The 12,747-nt window shown below is 39.9% G+C and overlaps 1 protein-coding gene across 1 annotated transcript in view; it reads right to left on the bottom strand.

The window, feature by feature from the left end:
• Positions 1-8,875, bottom strand: part of SRRM4 (serine/arginine repetitive matrix 4) — a 212,251-nt gene extending 203,376 nt beyond the window's left edge. Inside the window, exon 1 of the mRNA XM_077462077.1 lies at positions 8,542-8,875. Within this exon, the coding sequence (XP_077318203.1) occupies positions 8,542-8,678 (137 nt within the window). The 5' untranslated portion in view covers positions 8,679-8,875. The remainder of the gene's footprint in view (positions 1-8,541) is intronic.
• Between the last annotated feature and the right edge of the window lie 3,872 nt (positions 8,876-12,747).

Raw genomic sequence — 12,747 nt, 5'->3', positions numbered from 1 at the left:
CCTGCAAGGAGGGAGAAACTCTATCTTGGACTGCCGTGTTATTAATCCAATGGGGCTGCAGTCTCCAGAGGGCTTTATTCTTAAACTTGGTGGTCCTAACAATCAATTTAAGGGGGTGGTGATCCGATAAGCCAGAGGGAAGGTAGCTAGCCTCCTGGACGTTAGCCAGGAGGAGGTCGTTAGCAAACGCCAGATCAATACGGGAGGATGTTTTAAACGTGGATGAAAAACAGGAGTAGGTTCTATCCTGGGGATGAAGCCATCTCCACACCTCCCGAAAGTCCGCTGCCTGGGCCCAGACACTAAGATCAGGATTAAAAGTCGATTGTGGGAAGGGTCTATCTAGATCACGAGACAAGGTGGCGTTGAAGTCTCCCATAAACAGGACACACGCCGGGCAATGCGGAGCCAGCCTCTCATATAAGCTATACAGGACGTGAATCTGGCTCGGAGGAGGCAGGTAGACATTAACAATGACATATTTCTTATTATAAATGCTCAGTACCACCATGACAAATTTCCCCTGGGGGTCCAGATGAACCTCCTGGAGCACGCAAGGCACTCGCTTACTAATTAGTATGGATACCCCTCGAGAGTACGAGGAGTAGGTCGCATGTAGCGCCCTTTGCACCCAGGGTTTTTTCAAAGCCAGAACCTTGCTGCCGGTGAGGTGTGTTTCCTGCAGCAGGACTATGTGAGGTTTATGTATTTTTAAATATTGAAATAACAGAGACCGCTTATATTTTGAGTTGAGTCCCCTGACGTTCCATGATATAATAGTCAGCGAATCGGTATCTGAGGGAGCCATCATGGAACCCCAGGGGGGAACAAAATCAGGATGAGCTTAGATAACCAGGAGGTGTGGGCCAACCCAAAGTCAGTACACATATTCAGCCATATTCGAGCAGCACTAAATGTAAACTTAGCTTTTAAGGAAAAAATCCCCTCCCCACAAAACATAGAACACATAAAAAACCCTACCCCAACATCATACAAACCAAGGTCAATGACCAAAACATTCGGCCATCGAGCGTGAATTTCTTTTTTTAGTGTTAAAAGTGGAAATAAACCCTCCTATCATTTTCAGCCAAGGAAGCTGCCATCTTGGCCTCTGTTTAATCTTCAACTACCATGATGCTGCACATGTGATCAGTTATGATCCCAGCCATTGGATGGTTTAACAGTTTGGTTGAGAGCCATTGTGACAGTTACATTCCCGTGCACATTCCGGTAATGTAACTGTTTTTTTAAACTCTTAAATCGATGGGTTTACTTCCACTTTAAAGGTGAACCCCCAGGCAAACAGCTAAATACACAGTTAATACACATACAGTATGCAAATTTGTAAGCCAAAGGATTTATAATTCTGTTCAGCCACTTTAATTAATATGCCCCTGCCAAGCAGCACAGCCAGGAGAGTGAAACCACTTTTATTGTTTAAGTCGATGATTACAGTGGTGCCACCTACCTTCCTTCAGCCTGCAAACTGGATAATAAAGGAACATCAACAAACTAATAAATAACTTGCTGGGTCTGCTCCCTCCTCCCGTTAGCATGCTACCTGTCAGCACATGTGTATGCAGCCTATACTGCTTAGCTCCTAGTGGTTCAAATCCCCCCCAGTCTGAGTGTTTCTGTACAGAGGATGATAGGAGGCTGATACCAAGACAGATCTTGGTACTTTTTTTAGCTGTATATAAAAAAAATATTTTTTAGCTATATTTAGCTGTATACAAAAATCTCCTTGTGCCTGAGACCTATCTTCCTCCCACCCTCCCACAGCTACCTCTCATGTATAACGTATCCATCTATTTGTTTGTTTATGTGACCTGTCTATCTTCCTCCTAATTTCAGTCATTCAGTGACAAACACATCCGGCATTATATTGTCTCCCAATTTCTCATCTTTTTACTGTGGAGTGTCTCTCCCACACGCTCATTGTACCTGTCATCTTCTTTCTCAATGTGTCTGTCTGCTTTATATATTTTGTCTGTTTGTTGCAAAAAGAGAAAAAGGCATACATGTATTATTTATATATGAGTCTTTTAGAGATTACTCCTCTTTTCTTTTTTTTTTCTTTTTTTTTACAGTTTGCAACAGGTAGTCAGCCATGAAGAATCGCACATAGGAAATTGGAAAGTTATTCATAGCCACCGTTGAACCAATGTACAAAATAATTACACATATATTAATAAAATCAAATAATTCATATTCATATAATCTGAGTAATAAAGGCAAAGATGCCTAAAATGCTGATTTGGTAGATATCAATGGCAATTGGTAATAAAAGCACACATGAAACATATCAGAATTCTTTCAACAAAAGTTTTTCATCAAAAAACAAATTAAGAAATTGTTTAAATAATAGTACTGATAGTAGAATTATAGTCATTTTAATAGCACTTATAGCAAAAAGTGGTTATATAGTAGTTGTAGCAGTAGTACTAGAGTATTAGTAATAGTAGTAATATCATTAAACTAGACATGTGAATCCCCTGAGATTTCCCATAATCACAGACCCCATCAGAACAAGTAGATATTCATATGCTGCTAGGCAGCACAAAATAAAATAGAGATAATATGTAAAATGTACTAACTAATAGCAAATAATCAGATTTTCTGTATGTATACTAAGCTTTGGGTAACTTTACTTTAACCATGAATACTTCTTTTTATGCTGCTTTATTGAATATGCTTGGTTCACATAAAGCATCGCATCTTTTATAAGGAAATGAATTTGTCACTGTCCAGTTAGCAATATAAAAGCCTTCTCTAGGCAGTCTAACAATGTTAACGAGGTCATTATTCCATGGCTGTTGCATCAAATGTCAGGATAAAAAAATACACTTTTATTTTATGGAAAGATATAAATGACTACTATTTATGAGTGCTTGGTGATTGTTTTAAGCTAGGGCTATTACTGGCACCATGCCAGTGAAGGATTTTGCCATTCTTATTTAACATAACTTATTTTATTCTTAATAGATCTGTGAATCTCTGTTCCCTTTAAAATTCTTGCCAGGATAAGGTGGTACTTGTAAAATTCTCTTTTACCTTATGGACTATAAAGGAACACAGGCTCACAGGTCTTGCTTTAAGGTTGTTCAATCAAATCCCCCAACTGGAGTATTACACCCTGTGTAGGATGTTTATGTAATACCTACTCAAACACAAACCTTATGAGATATCTTGCATAGATTTTCAGTTACATGAATGCTAGAACCAGAAATTGCCTCTCATTGATTCCTGAAATCCACTACTCCAATGTGATTGCTGTGGTCACAATATTGCAATAATATCTGATCAATCATGCAACCATAAAACAAATGAGCGAGGATCAGGTTGAAGAAAATGGTCATCCACATTACACAACTGGTCATGGTTGTCTTCTACGCATGGCTCATATGACAGCAAATTTGCTTATATAATTGAAGTTGTTGCAAATCTGTTTTTGTTTTAGTTTTCTATTAAGTAGTTGGCACACAAGGGTGGCAAAGAAGACATTTGCCAAATACAGCAATTAGCTTTGTACTAACAAACATTGACAAGCAGCTAGTGAACCCCACTTGTTATAGCACTAGCTTTGCATTGGGCAATGATGTCGTGCAAAATGGAAATAGCATCAAACCAGATTTAATTTGACTATGGTCAGATCATTTAACGATCTGATGGTGGCTATGTGTTCCTGCCATTTACAAATTGCCTATTTTCTGACCTTCTCAAATACAGAGCTATAATGCCTACAAGTGCTTGCAGGATTTCAGACTTGTCTTTTTATGGCCCCAAAAGGTGGATATTTATTAACCTTATCCCTTTTAATAATCATGTTAGTGCTTGTTGTGTACCCACTCCTTGTCTGTTTTTCACTGTGTCCTCTAAGACTGGCCAAGTAACATTGCCATACACTGTAGCTGGTTACTGGAGCGTGGAAGTATCTTTTGCCTTTCTCAGGTCATCTTGCACTAAGATTACAGAATCTGAAAGCTAATGGGAAAAGTTTCAAAGACCTCTACCTGACATCCATTTTTTTTTTCTCAATGACCCCTTTTACCTCTAAAGAAACAGTTATCGAAATATCCCTGCAGGTTGTTCTATACAGTTACAAAATTCAATTACTTCACTAACACAAATTAGCTACACAGCTATTTTTTTTTTTTTTTTCATTTGAGCTTTTCCAAAGCCTACAACAGAGATGGAGGATAAGTATAACAGGAGTAGATAAGAAACATCCTTGTTTTTCTAACATGTATCCATCTATAAAAGAATCATTAAACAGTCATGTGTTCCTATCCAGCAGTGTTTCTAAAACATTATTGTTGTTTTAATACTCAGACCAATTATTCCATACTGTGCTAATGACAGTTATTGCTGGTGGAGAATATAGTGCAAATGCCTAGGCAATTACTGCATAGCACAGGACAACAATTAATGGTCAGCTTCAGAATGTCAACGGTAGGTAAGAGATTAAAGTCTACATATTGTAATTTATGTATGTTTTCCCACTGAAAGGGATGCTTGGCTTTTTTTTTTTTTTTTTTTTTACGCAGGGTATATATTTAGTATTCTTCGTGGATTAAGCTGTATTTCTTTGGCACAGTGTTTTATCTTAGAAACGTTTTTTTCAGCACATGGCAGCTTTTAGCTTAAGTCGTTCTGGGACAAACATCTTGTCAGTTGGGTGTCAGCCAACTGCAAGGTCTATAGAGCTACCTAATCAGTAGTGTAATCACATAAGAGAATGCACAAGACTTACTGGAAGCAAAGTATATAATTACACTTTCTAGTGTTAAGGAAAAAGAAAGAGGTCATCAAAGATCGATCTGCAGTCATTGCTCTTGGTGCCCAAACTGCTGTATAGAACTGTGTTCTGTAATTCTCTATCTAAAGTAGTAAAATTGAGAATGTTTGTCCTTTTCACCTTAGCAGCGCATGCACTGAATACCATCCATTTACTCCTGCAGATCTGAATTTGCCACGTATCAAATGTTAGATTACTGGCTCTTTATTACTACATATTTTACTATTTCCTACTGACATAACCTGATGACTGTAGCTACTCATGGTTTAGTGGTTTTGACGTTAGTTAATGATCCCTTCTAAACTAGTCTCAACTTGGTATACAGCATTTATTGGGCATTTAAGTTTACACCATTGAGCTTATTTAATAAAGCACAGAGTGGTGCACAAAAGGGCATAACGCATGGTAACCAATCAGAAATCATCTTTCATTGTTCTAACTGCAGAAAACTGACGATCTTTGGTTGTTATGGGTTACTGCACTGTTCATGTGTCATCATCATCATCATCATCATTTGACCAGTAAGTCTGATTTTATACCAGGATTGTATATTGCTAAGCCAGCCAACCATTTTCTAATAGATCAAGCAAAAAGACATGGACACATGGATCATACAAGAAGGATACATAGATGGCGAAGTCTATGGGTGAAATTTTGGTTTACCAGCAGCAGAGTGTTAAATCTGTTTTACAATTGTACTGACATGCATTACTTAGAAATGTACGATGTCTATAAATTACATTTATATTTAGATTAATCTGAATATAAAATGCATGTCAATCAAGTTAGCTAATTGTAAAATCTTAATGCTGCTCATGCCTTCCTTGCTAATTTTTATAGCTCTCAGCGTAAAGAACCATTTCACCTGGAAAATGTCTCTATAGTTTATGAAAGGTTTCATGTTCCATTGCACAGTTCATATACTTCATTCAATACGTGAACAATGAGCCCTGGGGCAAGCACAAAATAAAAATCGCCTGCTTTGCTGCAAACACAAAAGAAAGTAATGAGTGCTGAGCACAGGAGCATTCTCACATTTGCTTTAAATAATTCATTTCCCTCCAATATGCTAAGTCAGTGACAGAGCTCCAGCTGCACCATTGCGCATGTAAAGGACTACTAGTTCCATGGAGTCAAATTGTGACACGGTCTCACTCACTAAAAAACAATAAAGATCCACACTGTACAAAGCATAAATCTGTTGCATTTTCCCCACAGTAAAGAATGCAATAATACACGCTACTTTGCCAAGCAGTGATCATTATCACCCGATCATGATGAATGGCTGCAATTCTCAAGTTCAGCACAAAATATTTCACTCCGAAACACCTTGAAAGGATTTAATGATCTGATGCTATGTACTACCCTGCAACACAAAATGCTGCCAAATAGCCAAAGCATATCACCTCTAAAAATAACTATCCATCCGGTTTAACGTAGAATCCTTTTTTTACATTTCTCCCTGACTTATGTATAGTAAAGCAAATTTATATGACTCACGTCTTACAAGTTTCATGTTGATTCAAAACTCAGCAGGTGATCAGTTATTCTTTAGATCAGCCTTTCTCAACCTTGTTAGCATGGAGGAACCTTTAAAATAACTTTCTGTTCTCAGGGAATCCCTGCTAATAATTAATAAATCTACAGCTCACTGTATGCTAGTGTGATGGTCAGTGGGAAGAGTGCTCCTTACATATGTGATCAGTGGGAAGAATGCTCCTTATATATATGTAGGTGGGAAGAGTTCCTTTATATATATATATATATATATATATATATATATATATATATATATATATATATAAAATCAGTAATGGTATATAGTCAGTAATGAAGAATGCTCTTTATATATGTGGTCTGTGGGAAGAATGCTCCTTATATATGTAGTTGGTGGGAAGTCAGTGGGAAGAATGTTCCTTTATATATGTGATCAGTATGAAGAAAGCTTCTTATATATGTGGTCATTGGGAAGAATGCTCCTTACACATGTGGTCAGTGGGATGAATGCTCCTTACATATATGTAGTAGGTGGGAAGAGTGTTCCTTATATATATGGTCATTGGGAAAAATGTTCCTTATATATGTGGTCAGTAGGAATAACGCACCTCATAAATGTAGTCAGTGGGAAGCATGCTCTTTATATGTTCAGTTCGCATTGTGCGCTATACAAGTATATATTTATTATATGTGGTCAGTAGCAAGAATGCTCCTTATAATGTGGTCTGTAGGAAGATTGCCCCTTATATATGTGGTGAGAAGGAAGAATGCTCCTCATATATATATATGGTCTGTAGGAAGAATGCTCCTTATATATGTGGTCATTAGGAAGAATGTCCCTTATATATATGGTCTGGTGGAAGAATGCTCCTTATATATGTGGTCAGTAGCAAGAATGCTTCTTATAAGGTGGTCTGTAGGAAGGACAACCCTTATATATGTTGTCAGTAGAAAAAATGTTCCTTATATATGTGGTCAGTATGAAGAATGCTCTTTATATATGTGGTCAGTGGGAAGAACGCCCCTTATATATGGGGTCAGTGAGAAGAATTCTCCTTATATATGTGGTGAGTATGAAGAATGTTCTTTATATATGGGGTCAGTGGGATGAATGCTCCTTATATATGTTATGAGTGGGATGAATGTTCTTTATATATGTGGTCAGTGGGATGAATGTCCTTTATATATGGGGTCAGTGGGATGAATGCTCCTTATACATGGGGTCAGTGAAATTAATGCTCCTTATATATGTTATGAGTGGGATGAATGCTCCTTATATATGTTATCAGTGGGATAAATGCTCCTTATATATGTGATCAGTGGGATGAATGCTCCTTATATATGTGGTCAGTGGGATGAATGCTCCTTATATATGTTATGAGTGGGATGAATGCTCCTTATATATGTGGTCAGTGGGATGAATGCTCCTTATATATGTTATGAGTGGGATGAATGCTCCTTATATATGTGGTCAGTGGGATGAATGCTCCTTAAATATATGGTCAGTGGGATGAATGCTTCTTATATATGTGGTCAGTGGGATGAATGCTCCTTATATATATATGGTCAGTGGGATGAATGCCCCTTATATATGTTGTCAGTGGGATGAATGCTCCTTATATATGTGGTCAGTGGGATGAATGCTCCTTATATATGTGGTCAGTGGGAAGAATCCCCCTTACAGATATATGAAAACAGTCATCATTGTGAGTGGTTACTGATCTGAGAGTCAGAAATGACTTGATGCTCTGGAGGAACCCCTATAGGGTTAGATGTACCCTGTTTATAAAAGCATGATATATCCAACAATATGGGTGATAGTTGGTAGTAGCACCTATATAAAATAGAAGGCTGCATGGCATAATGCTATTAGAAGCTGTGCCACTTGAGCAGACAGCTGTGTGTACATGTGATCCTGGCTGCCCATGCATTGTCTAGAATGGGGAGTGCATGCTGCTTCTCATTAATAGGAGTGAGAGCTCCCTCCAGGACAAAGGGACTGTCACACAAAGATTGGACATGTCTATTGATGTCTATTGAACTCTTCCTAATCTAAGAAAAAGTAGCGATCTCTCCTTCTCCACCACCCCCATTGTAGAAGACTGGCTGCTTCTCATTGTCTGTATTGTAGGAGTTTAGAAGAAATAGAGGATGGAAGGAGAAGAACCCAGGCAGCCCGCTGTGCTGTGTAACAACGAGGTCCCGGAATATGGACCACAAGCCCCATCCCTCCCAGATGCTCCTACCTGGCTAAGGGCTTCCGACTCCGAGAGGTGATGCTGGCTACGATGATGCTTTCCCTCCGCGGGGTCGCCACGGCTTTAAAAGTCCCCATCCAGAACTTCTCGAAGAGCTGCTTCTCCCCTTGCTGGACGCCGGCCATAGTGATCGGGGAGGAGAGCGGCCGCCGCACCGATCACACTTCAGGAGCTGTCCAAGTGCTGGTGGTCCTGAATCCACTCCGCTGGGCAGACACTGGAGGGGGCGGGGCCTCGCTGACTCCTCCTCCCCGGGCTGTGTTCAGTAATCAGCGTGTGGTCCTGGCAGCATCACCCAGGGACAGGGGACACCATAGAGTGGGACTGGAGAGGAAAGACAAGTCGAGCCTCTTGTTTGGTCTCCTATGACGTGTAAACAAGGGGCTGGCAAACTTCCAGCCTTTCCCTCCCTTTAATTTCTTTATTCCACCTACTGCCCCCCTCCCTTTGTATTAGAAGAAGACAAGTGCTTGCTTCCCAGGCCTGAGCCATCTGCATAACAAAAGCCCGCAGGCCAAGCGTGTGCCTGGCATAATGGTCCAAGGTTCACTCCAGCAATGACCCAGAAGAGGAGGGGGGGGGGGACAATACACCCCTCAGTCTGCTCTCATCACACAAGGGTCTGCACTCCCATCATCATCAGACACTTTATTAACCCTTCGCACTCACAACACTTTGGAGGCTCATTCCACATCAGGGAAAACATAGAATGTACTTTAAAGCCTGGCTCCAGAAACAGGACTTGGCATCAGCAATGCAAGAGATAAATGTTTGTTTTTCTGTCAGGGGACTGTAAATACACTTTTACTTATTTGATCCTTTGCTCCAGCAGCAGACGTGGACCAGGGTTGCCAACCGTTAGTAAATTTACAGTTTGTAAAAATCAATGATTTTTTACAACTGTCAGTAAATATCAGGGGCTGATCATTTGTCATGCTGTGTTGACTTAAAGTGGTGTTACACACAAAAAATAAAAAAAATTAAAATTCCTAAAAAAATTGGAAAAAAGTAATTTTTAAACTCACCTCTAAGTGCCTGTTGCTAGGGGGTCCCTTGTAATCTGCCTCCTTCAGTGCCTGGGCTGGTGACATCACCTTGCTGAGGTGGAGAATGAATGTTAAAGGATTTGATTCAGAAAAGTTATCTATAAAGGTACATGTTTATTGTTAAAATGTTGCAACTAGTGTCAGTCTATTCATAAAATGTGTTGGGCACATATTAAGCCCATGCCCACTCCATAGTAAATTGGGAACATTAAAAGGGGAATGTGACATGTCACTGATAAAATTATATGTATGTGCTGGTACCACATGTTTTTTTAAAGAGGAAGTAAAGGCAAAAAAAAACAAAAAAAAACACACCCTGTAAGGCAAAGGCATAATGAGCTAGTATGCATAGCATACTAGCTCATTATGAATAACTTACCTGAGAACGAAGCGGTCCTCCGTCTTCCTCTTCGCCGCTGCCATTTATCCCGGAGCGACTTCCGGGTCTCGCTGCTCCAGCGCTGTGATTCGCCGGAGCCGCAATGACGTCATTCCCGTGCATGCGCACGGGAGCCGACACTCGCGGCATATTGCTGCGATCTGTGGCCTGCCCAGTGCATCTGCGCGCCGCTGTCTATGGCGCATGTGCCGTAGACAGCGGTGGTTGTCTTCGGGTAAATCTCCTAAACTGTATAGGTTTAGGTATAGGTATAGGTTTAGGAGATATTTCTTGGACCTACAGGTAAGCCTTAATCTAGGCTTACCTGTAGGTCAAAGTGGTTTGTAAGGGTTTACAACCACTTTAAAGGAATCTGATCAGATACAAATTTTTAGAGTCTGACTTTAAGACTGTTTTGGGTGTGGTTGCCTATCCTTACATTATTGAAGTTAAAATGTGTTTTTTTTTTCTGATAACAGCAAATGTGCTATATTTGTGCAAATTGTTTTAATAGTTTTTTAACTGTATTAACGATGATTGGAGATTTTAAAATGTCTTGACATGACTTCTGCTTGCTTATTGGTTGCTAGAGATTACTGTATATCAACACTGCTAAAAGATTTGTTGCTAGACGTTACTGCACATTATTACTGCTCACTGATTGGTTGCTAGAGGCTGATTGGTTGCTGGGGGGGTGTGTGACCAGTGGCACTGCTGGGGGGGGGGTTGATGGGATCAGTGACAGTGGTGGGGGGATAGGATTAGTTAGGAGGCAATACACTGTGGCAATTTATGAATCATTTAGAGCAAAGCTGGAAATCTTTGGCAAGTATATAGTGGGGGATTCTACACTGACCACCAATGTGAGGGGGGATTTGCACTGACCACCAATGTGAGGGGGGATTTTCACTGACCGGCATGTAATGGGGGATTTTACGCCATTTCTACACTGACACTAAAGTAATAGGAGCATTACACCAACCATCAGTGTAAGGGGGGGTATACAATGACCTCCATGTAAGGGGGGATTTACACTGACAAGCCTTGTTGAGGAGATTTGTACTGCCCACCAATGTAAGGCGACACTTCTACACTGACCACCAATGTTAGGGGGGATTTACACTGACCACCAATGTAATGAAGGATTTACACTGATCACCAATGTAAGGGGGACCTTCACACTGGTCACTAGTGTGAATGAAAGGATTGTACACCAAGCCCTAATGTAATGAGACAATTTGTACTGACCAGTGACCACCAATGTAACTGAGACATTTGGTCTGCTTTCACATTTGTTTTTGTTTTTTTGCACTAAAAACAAAGAACAATCGACAATTTTGAAAAAAGAAAAAACAATGCCTTTTACTTACTGCTCTAAAACATATCCAATAAAAAAATAATAAAAGTAGTCAAATTGCTTCATCAATTTGGGCCAATTGGTATTCTGCTACATATTTTTGGTAAAAAAAAAAAATCCCAACAAGCTTATATTGATTGGGTTGCACAAAATGTGTAGCATCTATAAACTATGGGATATAATGTATTTTTGGAACATTTATTTATTTATTTATTACTAGTAATGGCGGCAATCAGCGACTTATAGCAGGACTGCAATATTGCGGTGGACAAATCAGACACCTAACTTTTTTACTTTTTTTACTTTTTTTAACTTTTGATACTTTTTTGGGGACCAATGACACTAATACAGTGATCAGTGTTAAAAAATATGCACTGTCACTGAACTAGTGACACTGGCAATGGAGGGGTTAATATCAGGGGCGATCAAAGGGTTAAATGTGCCCCAGGGAGTGCTTGCTAACTGTGTGGGGTATGCTTGTACTGTGGAAAGACAGGGATCCGTGTTTCTGCTTAGCAGGATCACAGTCTTCCTTTGCCACAGAATGGCGATCTGCCTTGTTTACACAGATAGCCGTTTTGCCAGAGCCTCGAACTACCGGAACCCACTGATTGGCTCCCGCTGTGTCTAATCACAGTGGGAGTAGGTTGCCGGGTTCGCATGTGCATGCCCCAGACCTGGAAGTGAAGAATCATGTACAGGTATGCGATTCTGCACAGAGGAGCTGCTGCCCTGCAGTAAATGTATGTGGGGTGGTTAGCAAGAGGTTAAACCAGGCCAATTACTAGTTATGGGTATTGTCAGTGTTTCTATATTGTGTTTATACTGTTTAAATATAAGATGTCTTAGTTTCTAATAGAAGATTTTTCATTTTTCAGGTTGTCAGTTAAAAATGTGCTCCGTCCCTAAATTTTTCATGTTTTGTCAGTAGAAATGTTACAGGAGGCTGGTAACACTGCCATGGACTGTCCTTTGGCATCCTCAGGTCCAGTGCAGGGCTATGGGCACTGATTCAGGCTTAAAGCGGTATTTAACCTAAAAGCAAACATTATATTGCAGCTTAATAATTCATAAATGTGAAGGCTACCTTTGTTTTCTTTTATAGGCTCCCTTTCTTCTTGTTTTGTCTGGTGATCCAGCCAGCAGGTCTGTTGTTTTTTTTCTCTCTATAATATTAGCTTGAGGTTTCATCCATACCAGAAGCAAAGGAATTGTTTTGATTGGCCAAAGGACAAGTCGCAATCATCTCAAAGTCTGATCCTGTATATTGAAATCGCATGGAGGTCACAAGGCAAAGTCGTATCGGAAGTCGTGCAACTTCAGTGTCAGAGCAGTGTGAACTCGACCTCATACAGAAGATGTGTTACTGGTCAGATCACCATGAGAAACAGAGGGGGAAAAGCCAAAGAAAA

Source organism: Lithobates pipiens, unplaced genomic scaffold (genome assembly GCF_037356315.1).
Source record: "Lithobates pipiens isolate NorthernLeopardFrog02 unplaced genomic scaffold, aLitPip1_a1.2 Scaffold_3, whole genome shotgun sequence".
In the NCBI taxonomy this organism is placed as follows: Eukaryota; Metazoa; Chordata; class Amphibia; order Anura; family Ranidae; genus Lithobates; species Lithobates pipiens.
This window is presented reverse-complemented; position numbering and strand designations above follow the sequence as displayed.